The 13336-nt window shown below is 49.8% G+C and overlaps 1 protein-coding gene across 2 annotated transcripts; it reads left to right on the plus strand.

The window, feature by feature from the left end:
• Positions 1-584: 584 nt before the first annotated feature.
• Positions 585-8342, plus strand: TMEM200C (transmembrane protein 200C). Of its 2 annotated transcripts, XM_089894943.1 has the most exons (3): positions 585-699; positions 1070-1516; positions 4390-8342. In XM_089894943.1, the coding sequence occupies exon 3, from the start codon at positions 4487-4489 to the stop codon at positions 6338-6340; it is 1854 nt and encodes a 617-aa protein (XP_089751069.1). In that variant the 5' UTR covers positions 585-699; positions 1070-1516; positions 4390-4486; the 3' UTR covers positions 6341-8342. The 2 variants fall into 2 exon arrangements, with proteins under 2 accessions (XP_089751069.1, XP_022407217.2); XM_022551509.3 differs by lacking the exon at positions 585-699 and having other exon boundaries at positions 1034-1516.
• Positions 8343-13336: the final 4994 nt, after the last annotated feature.

Here is a 13336-nt window from a genome sequence, read left to right on the forward strand (position 1 = left end):
CGGGGAAATTCCACTTCGAAATTCTTTTTTCCCTGTCATTTTTACTTTACAGTTGAGAGGGCAGGGACGAGCTAGGAAACAGGATTTCTCTCTCCCTCTCGCTTTTTAAAAATGACGTAGGGAGTTTGGACGGCCTCCCTACCCCCACCTCCCCTCTGATTCTAACCCTGATTCCTGGAGAATGACAGTTTTCCTTTCCATGTTTGCTGATGACCGCGCGGGTCGGAGCAGGAGGGGCTGCCCAGCGAGAGCCCCGGGGCCGATTCTAATCTCCGATGGGCCCCAGCTGCCCGCGTCCGGGGGAGCGGCCGAGGTCCCGGGGAGGCCGGCCACAAAGCCCGGCTGGGCTGGAGGGCGAGGACAGCGGACCGCGGTTGCCACGAGCCCCGCGGGACGCGCAGCTCGGCGGGGGCGGCTCCGCTCGGCCGGGCCCGAGTTCGCTGGGGGACAACTTACTGTGTTCGCTCTGCGTCCACACTGCCAACTCCCAAGTGGGAGGGGGGAAACAGCAAAAGCTGTGTCGCGTCCGAGAGTACAGGCAACAAAAGAGGAGAGAGAGGGGAGGCGGGGAGGAAGGGAGGCAGGGAGACGGGAGCGCTACCCCGTGCTCCCCGAGAGCGCCCCTCGGATGCTGATGGGGAGCCCCTCCCGGAGCGGCGGCCCTTTCTCTGGGCCCCCTCCGGCCCGCTGCTCAGACAGGTTAGTTGGGAGAAAAAGAACAAACCTCCCAGCCAGGGCAGGCAGCGGTCCCGGGGCGCCCCGGGGGATGGGAGGGCCGAGGCCGAGGCGCCCGGCGCCCTGCCCTCCCCGCGCGCGCCCCCGGCCCGGGCCCCCTCCTCCGCCTCCCCTCGCGCCTCCCAGTCCTCGGGGAAGCGGTTCTTCCGAAGGGACGCGCGCCCGCGGGAGAGGAAGTGGTGGGAGCGGGGGGAGGCCGGCGGGGGGGCGGCGGCGGGGAGCCGGGGAGGAGGCGGGGGACGGGGGGCGGGTGCGCCCCAGAGCTGCCGAGTCGGGCCGGGTACCGACTGCCATCCTGCAGCAATTTCCCTGTGTCATGGCTCCGGTCTCTTAGCAACAGCCGCGGGTCCGGCCGCCCCGAGCCGAGCGAGCCGCCGCCGCCGCCGCCGCCGCCGCCGCGGGCTCAACTCCACCCGGCGGAGCCCGGCGCGCCGCAGCCACACAAAGAGGCGCCGGGCCGGCCGGGAGCGCCGCGGGAGGGCACGGCGAGGGACCGGGGCGGCGGCGGCGGGGAGAGCGGCTCCAGGCAGGATGCAGGATGCGGAGGACCTGACACTTCTTGGAAACTCTTGGAAATGGCTCCCGCCCCGGCACCGTAGGGGGCTGCGCACCCCGGGCGGGCGCTCGCCCCTGCTGCGCTGCTGAGCCGCGCTCGGATGGAGGGCCCCGAGGCGCTGTCCCTGCGCTCCGCCGTCGGCTCGGGCTGAAAAAGTTTCTCCATGGTTCCTTTGTGTAGCCCGAGCGCCCGTTCTCTGGCTGCGAGCTGCCCCAGTCTTCCCGGGTAAGTGAGCGATATTGTTTGCTTACAGTGCTGCCATTTTGAGCAATTCTGTCTGTCCCCGGCCCCCGAGCGGCCCCTCCCCAGCCCTCCTGCCCGAGCCCGGGTCACCCGGGCGGGTGTTCGGGAGAGTAATTTTCCTGGGCGGGCTACACGGCATGCGCTGCCCAGATAAAAGCGAGTTCCGGATTGCCCTCACTTCGCTCCTGCCTGTTTTCTTTCCAGAGGCGGACCCCCAGCTGCTGCACTCATGTGACTCCAACATACATAAGCAGACCTAATAAGAAGGGCAAGGGGCTCGCTGCCCTGCCAGTGAGGGACCGGGGGTCGAGAACCTGGGTCGAGTCCCGGGCAGGGCAGGGCGCTCCCAGTCCTGTGGGCTCTGAGCCTCAGACACCGAGTGGGGCTTAATCCATCATGAGCCGAGGACTTGAATGTCTCTCTTGGAAGCGGTCGTATTTTTAGACATCCCTCCTTTGCTTCCCCATCCTCCATTCCTTAACCACCCAAAGACCAGCACTAGGCAGTAAATTGCTAGGGCAGCCAAGCTCGAATGATAAGTTTGTTTTCCTTCGTTCTGTATGAAGAAAACCTCAAAGGTGGGTTTTCCGTGCCATCTGACCTTTATCAGTATTTCCCGTCAGATGGAAATACATAATAAAGGAGTTCAGGCTTCAGCAGAGCTGAAGGAATAATAAACTAGGGAGTTAATTACTAGCTGTTAAACTAATTTTAAAGATCTTCTGTAAGCGATTTGTTGAAACCCATTCCAGCCTTCCTTACACTCCACCCAGAGCCAAAGCTGCCTTGCTGAGGTGAAATACAGGTGTGGACCTTCCTCTTCCAAGACGTCCAGCACCCATATCAATGCCCAACAAAATGTTAGCCTTTCTCTCCTCTGGGAGAGCCACCTTGCCAACTGAGTCTGGGTTTGCTTCTAAAATGTCTGGCTTCCTCAATCCTTCTTAAAATCATCACAGGTCTTCAGATTATTACATTAAAGATGCTAGAGTCTAAGCAGCCTTTGTGTTACAACTACGTAATGAATGTGTTCATTTGGGGGTGGGAGGAAGGGATGGACAGTAAGCTACTCTGGTTTTGGGGTTTTTTTTTGTTTTTTTTTTTTTTCAATCTGTACTTACTGGTGCAGCTCCTTAAAAACAAAATTCAAAAGGTTTATAGATGTCTCTCTACTAACCCTCTGTAACCTACCTCATGTTTAACCCCTCTCTAACCCACCTGGCGTTCCTCCTTACTGAAAACCAACCAAGTTCGAGGAGATACTGATTTGCAAACATTAGAAATAGTTGATTACCATTTGATTTTCCACCAGTGGAGGAATGATCCTGCCTGAACTGGTATGATGGAGGTGAATCAAGGGCCAAAGCTCTTCACCCAGGCACCAATTAAAAGCAAAATTCTACCGAAGTAATCCCACATTTCCAAAGGGTAATTTATTCTAAAACATTATTTTATAAAGGATATAATTCCCAAAGGCTTGTGAGTGATATCTAAGCCTTTCAATTTCATACAATGCCCTTAATTTTAACATCTCTATTATAGAAGGGAACACAACCAATGGAACAGAAAATGTGTTACTCTGGGGATCCAGTAGGATTGAAATTTTTAGAAGCTGACAGATATCCACAGAGATGCGTCTGTGCATTTACCTACCCAAGCTTTATTATAAACAACTAAACTTCCTATAGGAGAGTCCATTGACCGTTGCTGCCCTCCTTTCCTAAAAATGACCTCATAAGATGAAAACAGCTCTCACTTGGGGAAATGTCATTCTACAAATCATTATTATGTAGACTGCTGTACCTAGTTAACTGCCTCCTCATTTGAATATTTGGATTGTTTAGAATGTGCTGTTGGCACAGTAATAAAGGGTCGGAACGCTATTATGGCAGAGTTTGTTTTTTAGTTTTTGTTTTGTTTTGGTTTTAGATTGGAATTTTCCCATATGAGAAAAAGATCTTTCTCTTGGAGATTCCGGGGGGACTTCTCAAATTCCCTGATAAGATCTAGCACATGGTACCTTTAAGGGAGTTCCTCTGAGGGAGGAGAGGAAGCCAGAAGGAAGAGCGCAGTTACATAACCAGTTACCTAAAACTAAATATTCCACCCCAAGAAGCTGTCCAGATGTTTCAAAAGAGAAATGAGGAAGCGGCTGTGAGAGGGATCAGCCTGCCTCTAGCTGTAAGAACAGTGATGGCTGGGAGACCAGTTGGTGGAGGGATCCATGGTCAGAGCACTGACATAGTTCTCTACTGTTCTCCTAGCCATGAACTATTTATTAGTTACCTCGGGTAAATAGTCCGTCTGCGAGGATATGACTTTTAATTCCCATCCAGTGAAATGATTTCCTTTTGTCTTTATAAATCAGTAACTTTTGTGACTGTTTTCGGGACTGTGGGCCCCACACTGACAGATCTCTGTGCTCCGTTAGAGACTTGGAACTCTGGGGCAGCTCCCTTGAGAAAGCCAGGAAAGCCCTCGCCCACTACCGCCGAGTCCCACATTTATTGATAGCTTTTACTAATGGTCAGAACGCCGTTGGCTGTCAGGCAGGAGCGTTTGAAATGAGCACTGCTGGAATAGTACCTACAGAGTGAGTGGAGGATGCGGGGGGGAGAAGGAGGTGGACTCTCAAAGTGTTTTATCGTCTCTGATCAATTATTCCAACAGCGCTTCTCTTCCCTAATCCATTTCCCGCACCCCCTGGTCTCTACCTAGGGCACTCCCGTTAGCGGGTAATGGCCCTGGGACGAGGGACACGCACGTGGTGGGACCCGGGAGCGAGACCGTGGCAGCCCGTGGGATGTTGCTGCAGCCAAGCCTACACCCTCTGACTGTCTTCCTCTGCTTTGCAGTGGGAGGAGGTGGCGGAGCAGCTAGTGGGCAGCTGGTGCCCCCGTCCCAGCACAGGCCTCCGCCCCAGGGGCTAGCCCCGCACTGCACCCACTCGCCATGATCGCCACCGGCGGCCTGCTGAGGATTTCCGCCAGAAAGCAGGATCCCCTCCGCCCCCCGAGCCAAGTCCCCAAGCGCAGGCGGAAAGCCAAGAAGAGGCGCAAGAACGACGTGGTGGTGGTGAAAGGCAAGCTGAAGCTGTGCTCCGTCTCTGGGCTCATCGCCCTCTGCGGGATCCTGGTGCTGCTGGTGGGCATAGCCTTGGCGGTGGTGGGCTACTGGCCCAAGGCCAACGGGACCAACAGGGAGGGGGGTAAGCAGCTGCCGCCCGCAGGCAGCGGCCACCGCGTCCCCACCATGACCAACAGCAGCAGCAGTGGCAGCAGAAACCGGTCCAGGAAGCACCCGGGGCCTCCGGAGGGTGTCACCGCCAGTTCCGTGGGCGCGCCCAGGAGCACGCCTCCAGCGCGGTCCTCCGCGCCCTCTTCGTCCTCTCCTACGTCCGTGGGCTTCTTCTTCCGCATCTTCTCCAGCTACCTACACTCGGACAAGCTCAAGGTCTTTGGGCCCCTCATCATGGGCATCGGCATCTTCCTATTCATCTGCGCCAACGCAGTGCTCCATGAAAACCGGGACAAGAAGACCAAGATCATCAACCTGCGAGACCTCTACTCCACCGTCATCGACGTGCACAGCCTCCGCGCCAAAGACCTGGCAGCCGCCGCGACTGCGGCAGCCGCCGCCTCCTCCTCGTCCTCCGCCCCCGCCTCGGCGCCTCCAGGGGCCGCGCCGCTCAACGGCTTCCTCAGCTACGTGCAGTCGCGGGGCCTGGAGCTGAAGCCCGGAGGCTGCGGCGGCGCCGGGGACGCCTTCGGGGCGACGGCGATGCTGGGCAGGGGTGCGTGGCCCCACCCAGCGGCGCTGGGCGGGGGAGGGGCCCGGGGCGCCGCGTCCCCCCCAGACCTGGCCTCGTCCCCGCGCCGCCCGCGGGAGCCCCAGGGCATGGCGGAGGCCGTGTACAGCATCTACCGTGAGCGCTCCGGCGTGGCCGGCCGTCGCCGGGCCGCCGCCGCCACCGCGGCCGCTTGCAGCAGCAGCAGCCCGGCGCCCTGCAGTCCCCCCGAGAGCTGGGGGCGCCAGAGCACCGCCAGCTCCCTCGTGGGCTCCTCGCTGAGCGCCTTCGCGCTGCTGCCCCTACCGGGGGACCGCGACGGGGATGGGGACGCAGCGGGCGCGAGCCGCGGCTGGCAGCGGCCGCCCGGGGAGCGCGGCTCCCGGGAGATCCCGCGGGGCGAGCTCGACCTGAGCTTGACCGACCTCCGCGGCCCCCGGGGCGGCGCGCGCTGGGCGCCCCGCGAGCCGGAGGAGCCGGCGGGCGCGGCAGCCGCATGCACCGCCAGGGGGCAGGGCGGCCGCCTGCCCAGGACCGGCAGGTACGCGGCCCTGCGACGCCGCAGCACCAGCGGGCTCCCGGACTACCGGGCGCCCTCGTCCCCCGAGCCCCCGCCCGCCTCGCGCAGCGCGGACGTGGACTCGAGCGTCCCGGCCCCAGCTGCCTCCCCCGAGCCCCCGCTGCGGCGGGAGCGCTCGCCCCACGCCGGGCCGGACTCGCCGAGCTCCCAGTCGGATGACCCGTCCTGCAGCAATAAGGGCTACATCCCGCTGCAGGAGGCCGGCACCTCCCTGGAGTCGGTGGTGGACCCGGTGTCTGGTGAAAGTCCAGACGGTGATGCCGCCACCTCCCCGGGGGCGGAGCAGAGTCCCCCGGAGGGTCCTGGCCAGAAGCCCCCAGCGGGCGAGCCCCACCAGCGGGTGCAGAGGCAGTTTACAAACGAGGAGAAACTCTTCATGATTTCCCGATCTCACGCCCCAGCGGTCGAGGACGGAGAACTGGAAACTACTGGCATTTAGGGAAAGAGGAGGCGAGAAAAGAGTGAGAAAATGGGAGAAACGCCCGCTTGAAGCAGTGAGCTTAACAGTTCCCTCTGTCCTTGGGGATTTATCCGAGGAAATCGTCCACTACCCAAAGAGCTGCAGAATGTTAGCCTTGAATTGCGTTCACGAGATTCCTGTAGATAACTCCAAGCAATTTTTTTTTTTAAAAAAAGTAAACTAGTCTTATATGTCCGATGGTGATTGTTCTATGAAAACCAAATGTATTAAAAGGTCAGCAATCTAGTTCATGGATAAAATTCTCTGAATTTTCTTAGGATCAAAATAATATATTTTTGACAGTAACTGTGCACTTTACTCCAACTTTTTTTTTTTGGATCCCTAATTTCCCTAACCTGTACTCTGCCGCTGGTTTTGTCCACAGCTGCTTGTGAACGACAAGCTTTTTGCCTCCTATGCTTTTGCGGAGCATAGAAGGGTCTATCTCAGTTCTCTGAGAACTGATATTACTAAATGAAGTAAAAGCCAAAAGCATGAGTTTGTCGGGAAAGAGCACTTTCCTCGCCCCACCCCACTCTGCTCATCCAGTTGCCCAAAGGCCTCTCTATTTTTGAAAAGGGAATTTACATTTTGCTACTAGGGCGTCTAATGGAGACCAGAGGGGGCCAGCACCTAGATGGACTGTTACATTCCTAAATTTACTCTATCAAGTACACGATACTTTATGGAGTACTATCACACCTGTACTGAAAATAGCATTAACATGAAAAAAATCTTTTTTAATAAAACAAGTTTCCAAACAAACAAACATAATACTCCCTCATTTTGCCTTGGAACTAATACTTCTAACACACATAAAACATTAGGCAGTTGAGCTGGTAAATCTAAGATATTTTGCTATGATACTGCTACTGCGATTCTAGCTCTCTTCCCGCAAAGTGCTCAGCACCATCCTCACTCAATCAAGTTCCATCATATTTTTATCTTTTAAATATAGGGTAGAATTGAACATTTGGGAGTGTGTCTTTCAAAGAGAATGAAACATTAAATAAACAGTAATTTTCTACAGTATTTCTAGTTTACCTCTAAGTATTAATTTACAGAGCATCAGGCTTAATGTTCTGCTCTCATCCTCTTGGAGTTGACCATTTGATTTTTTCTTTTAAGTTCATGATCTTGAATCCGTGGCCTACATAGGCTAGCAGGTGATGTTTTAATAATGTGGTAGATTGTTTGTGCTTGACTTTATTAAAAGTCAATTAGTTAATTTTCAAGACCAGTAGACAAACAGTAATTAATGTACCGTTCTGATGCCCTCTTCCGTGGAGTGTGAGCTGAGCATCTTGGGAACGGTATGGCTTTTTTTCACCTACTCAGTTACAAGTTCTACAGTTACGCACAGCTCAGGCTATCATTGCAGGAAGTTAAAATACTGATTTTCAAGGAAAACCTTGTCAAAGGTATGGTCGTGTCAGCGCCCATGAGTGAAACAGTGGGTCCAGCGGAAAGAGTGCAGATTCATGAGTGAGGCTGGACCCCAGCTTTTGGCATTTGCTAGCTGTATAGCCTTGAACAAGTCACAAATGCTGAGTCTCAGTGATGCCATCTATAAAAGGAGAATTACTAGACAAACCTCATAGAGCTGTGAGAGGTGGGACAAGGGGTCCTGTGGACAGAGCCAGGTTGAGTGCTTGGCTCAGAGGAGTACTCAAAGACGGTGGTTATTAGAATTGTTACCATTATAACAGTGTCTGAATGCATGCTGGAGAAGAATGGGCCTTCCCTCCCCCTTGAGCTCAAGAAATCCCGGGCTCAAATCTGGAATATCCACTTACTATCTGTGTAACCTTAGGCAAATCACTTAATCCCTCTGGGCCCCTGGTGGAAGATATAATCTCTCTGATTGCCTTCAGGTCTGAAAGCTTTACTTAAATTCAGGGTATTTGTTTTGTCCCGGATATAATCGTATCATATTTGTACATACAACTTTGCCAGATGAATATACTACTTCATAAACTACCATTAAGTGTCACATTCTGTGATCAATTTTTGAAGGACCTAATTTCTTCCCAGATTGAATTTGCATTAAGCTAATAACACATTTTAAAGCTGTGGATTAATTTATTTGGCTCTTCCATAGAGCAAAAGTGAGTTTCCTCTAAGAAGGGTGACAGGCGAGTATAATCATACCTCCAGGTAGTGTTAAATTTCAAGTCTCAATTGTTTTATCACACTTACAAAAGTATTTCAAAATTTCCTAGTCTTTCTTCTCAATTACCTTGCATACTGGGTAATTTATATACTGAGAGAGTTTGATGAGTTGTCTAAAAGGGAAAATAGGTTCTAGTCCTCTAAAATGCTATTTCCAGTCCTCAGAAAATATACTATAAAACGTTCAGCAAATAATTAAGCCATTTCCTCTTAGTTTAACTAAGGGGCAGGCAGAATATTTATATCTTACAAACTTTAGAAAATTCAGTCCAACCAATTGACTAGGCTTAACAACGCTGATTGCCTTGTTATATTAATCAGATTAAATAAAAACTTCTAGCTCGTATTGATCTGGACACAGGCCCTCTGAAATTAAGTAACTTCAGCAAACTAATTTAGCTCAGTATCAAGTCACATCTATCTTAACCATTAAGCAATTTAACTGGATTTTTTTTTTTTAAGCTGGAGGTAAAGAATGAGCCCAATTTTCCAAATCTTGGGAGGAGCTGGGCTGCCATCAGACCTCAGAAAGGAATCGTCTGCAGCTATGACCATAGTGATTTGCAATCCTTCCCTTTCATAGGAGCAGAGATCTTCTGCAATAGTAATGTTAAATGTTTACTTACTACTTTCTGTGGGCCAAGTTCTCTTCTGCCCGCTCTGGACATATGATCTCGGTGACTCCTCACTCAATCCTCACTCAGCTCTATCGAGGTAGGATTATTATTATCCCCACTTTACAGAGAGAGACACTGAGATCAGAATGATGGAGTACTCGCCCAGCTTACACAGCTGGTGGATGGTGGAGCCAGGATTCACACAGAGTGTTGAGGATTATCTGTACCCACTGGCACATGCTGAGCTGACGCTGGCGTTTCTGGAGACCATCGAAATATTTTCTACATTTTTAGCATCCTGCTTGATCCCTTTCCAGAAACCATTCTTGGAGATATCCGGAGGAATCAGAAGGCACAGCCGTGTAAAAGCTGGAGTTTGCACTTAAGCCTTCAGACTGGCATAAATGAGGCTTTTCAATGCGACTTTGCAGGGTTTGTTGAGGACATCTTAAAAGATCACGGAATCAGTCCCCCTCCTTCATAAATGAGGTTGCTAAGAATCAGAAAGATGAAATAATTTGTTCGAAGGCAAACAGCAGGGGCAGGACTAGAACGTTAAAATAATTGCAACAATTGGCACATGCATTGCCTCCACACCCTGGATTTCTATCATACTAGCTGGGTGACCATGGGCAAGCTACTCAATGTCTCTGTGTCTCCATCTCCCTCCTCATACAATGGGATTAATAATGGTACCTACCCTTATAGAACTGGTGCAAAGATCAAATGAATTCACACCTGTGTAGAGTGCCTGCAACGACCTTGGCACATAGGAAGTGTTTTTAAAAGCTTTTAAAGTTTTAGTTAAAATAGAATCAACTGCTAAACAGAATAATTTCATATGGCCTTCCTATTTATTAACAGAGTAATGTTAGGTTTGAAATCTAAAGAGTAAGGCAACACAGCATGGTGGCTGGAAGCCTGACTTGGGGGGTGGGGATTAGAACACTGGACCGGGGTTAAGTGGAGGTAATAAAGAGCATCTAACGCACAGAATTAATTATTAAAGTACATCAACTAATATACTTAAAGAACTCAGAACAACTCCTGGCACAAATAAACCTTCAGTAAATGTTAACTACCATTATTAAAGGCAAAATAGAGAAAGGTAATTAGTAGGCTAAATTTACTGCTCAGTTGTTAGGGACAACCAATAACTTACTGTACTCAAAAGTCTCTATAATTCAGGCATATGAGAAAGAAGAGAACTTAAGAAGTGAGGACTGAGGCCTCTGCAATGCCCCCAGTAGACCATGGAATGAAGGAGCGCTGGATGTGTGCTCTTCATGGTCTTGGCGCCAGAATGTTATATACAAGCAGTGAATACGCAAACCGGGTAACTTGGCTGTTTCTGGACATGATTATGGAGGCTGGTCACATCAGAAGGGCCAGGCTATCCCCCCTCTCCCCGCGCCCCCATGGTCCCAACCCCTTTCTGTGAGGGGAGCGGGCTGGGAGAAAGGCTGGATGAAGACTTAAAGTGATGAGCAGATGTGTTTGGATTTTAAAAATTGTCTCAACAAACGTTTTTTCTATGCTAGTTTTTCTGCAGTTTTGAAAATTTTTTTTGAGTTAGAGAACTGGAAAAAAGGAAAACCCTGCCAAGAACATTAAATTAGAACAAAGTATATGAATTTGTATTTTGATCAGAATACTATTTTTGCCAAGATATTATATATATGTGTGTATATATATATATATACACACACATACATTTTATAGTCACATGAAGAATAGGACTGATCTTTGTGGAATTTGTTTTCTATAGACCCAGACTGTTTGTTTACTTATTTATTTTGGACTAAAAATCCAAAAAATAAGTAAATTCAAAATTTGCGGTACGCGGGCCTCTCACTGTTGCGGCCTCTCCCGTTGCGGAGCACAGGCTCTGGACGCGCAGGCTCAGCGGCCATGGCTCACGGGCCCAGCCGCTCCGCGGCACGTGGGATCCTCCCGGACCGGGGTACGAACCCGTGTCCCCTGCATCGGCAGGCGGACTCTCAACCACTGCGCCACCAGGGAAGCCCCAAAATTCACTTTTTGAATGACAGACTCTGAAAAGGATTCTGAGGCGCTTCTTTTTCCTGTCTCTCTCCAGGGAAATCATCTCCTAGGTCTTTTCTTCAAAAGGAATGACTTTAAGTGGATATGAAAATTATATGTGATTTAAGTCACCACAAATTGAGGAGTCCATCTGCACTAACAACTTTAGTCAGCTACCTGCCACCTCCAGAGACCCGGGGAGCAACTTCTTTTGTGTGTGCTATTTCTCTCTGATGGCAGAAAAGCCCTGGTCAGATGATGGGTCCCTCTAGGCACGAGCCACAGCAGGAGTTATAAATGGCCCCATCCTGGGAATTTAGGCTACACCCCTGAGCCAGGGTCCTTTCAGGTTTCTAGCATCTCAAATATATTTATTCAAGTTTAAACTGGCCCTGTAGGGCAAACAGGATGTTTGGCTAAACCATTACTAAAATAACAGGGTTTTTTCTGCTCATAATATTGCCGTCAAAAGACTAAAAAATGTTAAGCAGATTCACCTAGAGTATGTAAAGCTTGTGCCTGACTCAGCACCTGTGCTGCTTTACCTGGCTTCCTCATCCCACACTGTGACTGAGGCCTGCTAAGGGCGAGAAGGCTGGCTGTCAATCACAAGAGAGGAAACAAGGGGGCAGATCCCGATGTGGGAGAGCCAGCATCGTGCAAAAAAGACAAAAAACAAAAAGTTAGGCTAGGAAAACTTTTTGTTTCACACATGAGCACTTGGTTACTCTTGTCTGCAGATTATCTGTATGCCAAGGAGTGTTTCACAATGGAACATTATGGTAACTTTTATTCCTTAGAAAATATTATTTCAGCAAATGTATGGTGGAGTATATTTTCCAATATTTAAGAAATTCAGCATAACACTGTATCATTGACACGAATCTGCTTGATACTAGGGATTGCCAAACGTCTGATAATGTTTAATAATGAAGAAGAGAAACTTATCTGCACATTTACAAATTGATTTCATGTTGAGAAACTCAACTATCTTTAAACTATGTCTATACTTTCAAAGGGAGAAAGTACACAAGTTATTATAACTGGTGTGTTAGGTCCATCAAAGCAAGACAGGGCAAAAAACTACTTTGTCTCAGTGCAGGACTTTGGCCATTCCTTTGTGTTATGTGGTAACTGCCTTACTCCATTTTATATAGCTTATAACTTAAAAGAAAATAATTTCACCTGAAGGAATAAACAGCTTTAGCTGAAGCTGCTGCTGTTTGGGTAAAATACCTAATTCATTTTCAGATCAGTTCAGATTTTTAACTGAGGGTCAGGAGGCAGGCAGGCACCATGGTGCTAGGTGTGAGGAGTGAAGCTATGACGCAGACACAGTTCCAGACCATGGGGTTTGCGGTAGTACTGTTGATACAGGCACGTAACCAATCATTTCAGTACAATGTAAGAATTATGAGAGTTATCATGTGGACCCTACAGCTGAATCTTGAGAAATGAAGATGTCAGCTAGGTGCAAGAAGGTGGGAAAGGTGTGTCAAACAGTGGGACCAGCCTGAGCAACTTCACGGAGGGAAAACACCATTTAACGAGCTATACTGTCATAACACAATGTCATAACACAATGTGTCTTTTTCCAAGACTCCCCACAATTGCAGACAGAGCGAGGTGCTTGTTTCAAAAAAATGAAAAACAACAAAACTATCTATGGACAGATAGATAGATATCTCCTTTTATAACTAGTAGAAGCATTTTTGGAATCAAGATTAAAGTAATTTGGGCATTAAAGTACTTAAAATATATATTCTCTACCATTAGATATTTATTAGACATTTAATTATGCCCCATTTATAACTGACCTTGACAGGCAGGACTTTTTAGTTGTGAAGTATCAGTACATGGGAACTCACCGTATTCTCATTGGACCTAAGCTGTCTTTATGAGCAAGAATTACTTTTGCTGAATCATATATTGCTTTAAAATAACCATTTAGTTTAAATGTTCAAGTTCTGGAAATCATTTCTCTCGGTGTGGTATAAAGGGGATAAGACTGCGTGGGGAATCAGCCACGTGGCAGGGCTGTGCGTGTGCTTCCAGCATGGTGGGTAATGTCGTGTTGACCCACATGCTGTGAGGATTGGAAACAGCGTGAACTCGGGGCTATTTTATCAAGGCTGCAGGGCAT

Source organism: Delphinapterus leucas, chromosome 14, assembly GCF_059928025.1.
Source record: "Delphinapterus leucas isolate spDelLeu-1000000601 "Yukka" chromosome 14, BTC_Dleu_Yukka2, whole genome shotgun sequence".
NCBI classification, from domain to species: domain Eukaryota; kingdom Metazoa; phylum Chordata; class Mammalia; order Artiodactyla; family Monodontidae; genus Delphinapterus; species Delphinapterus leucas.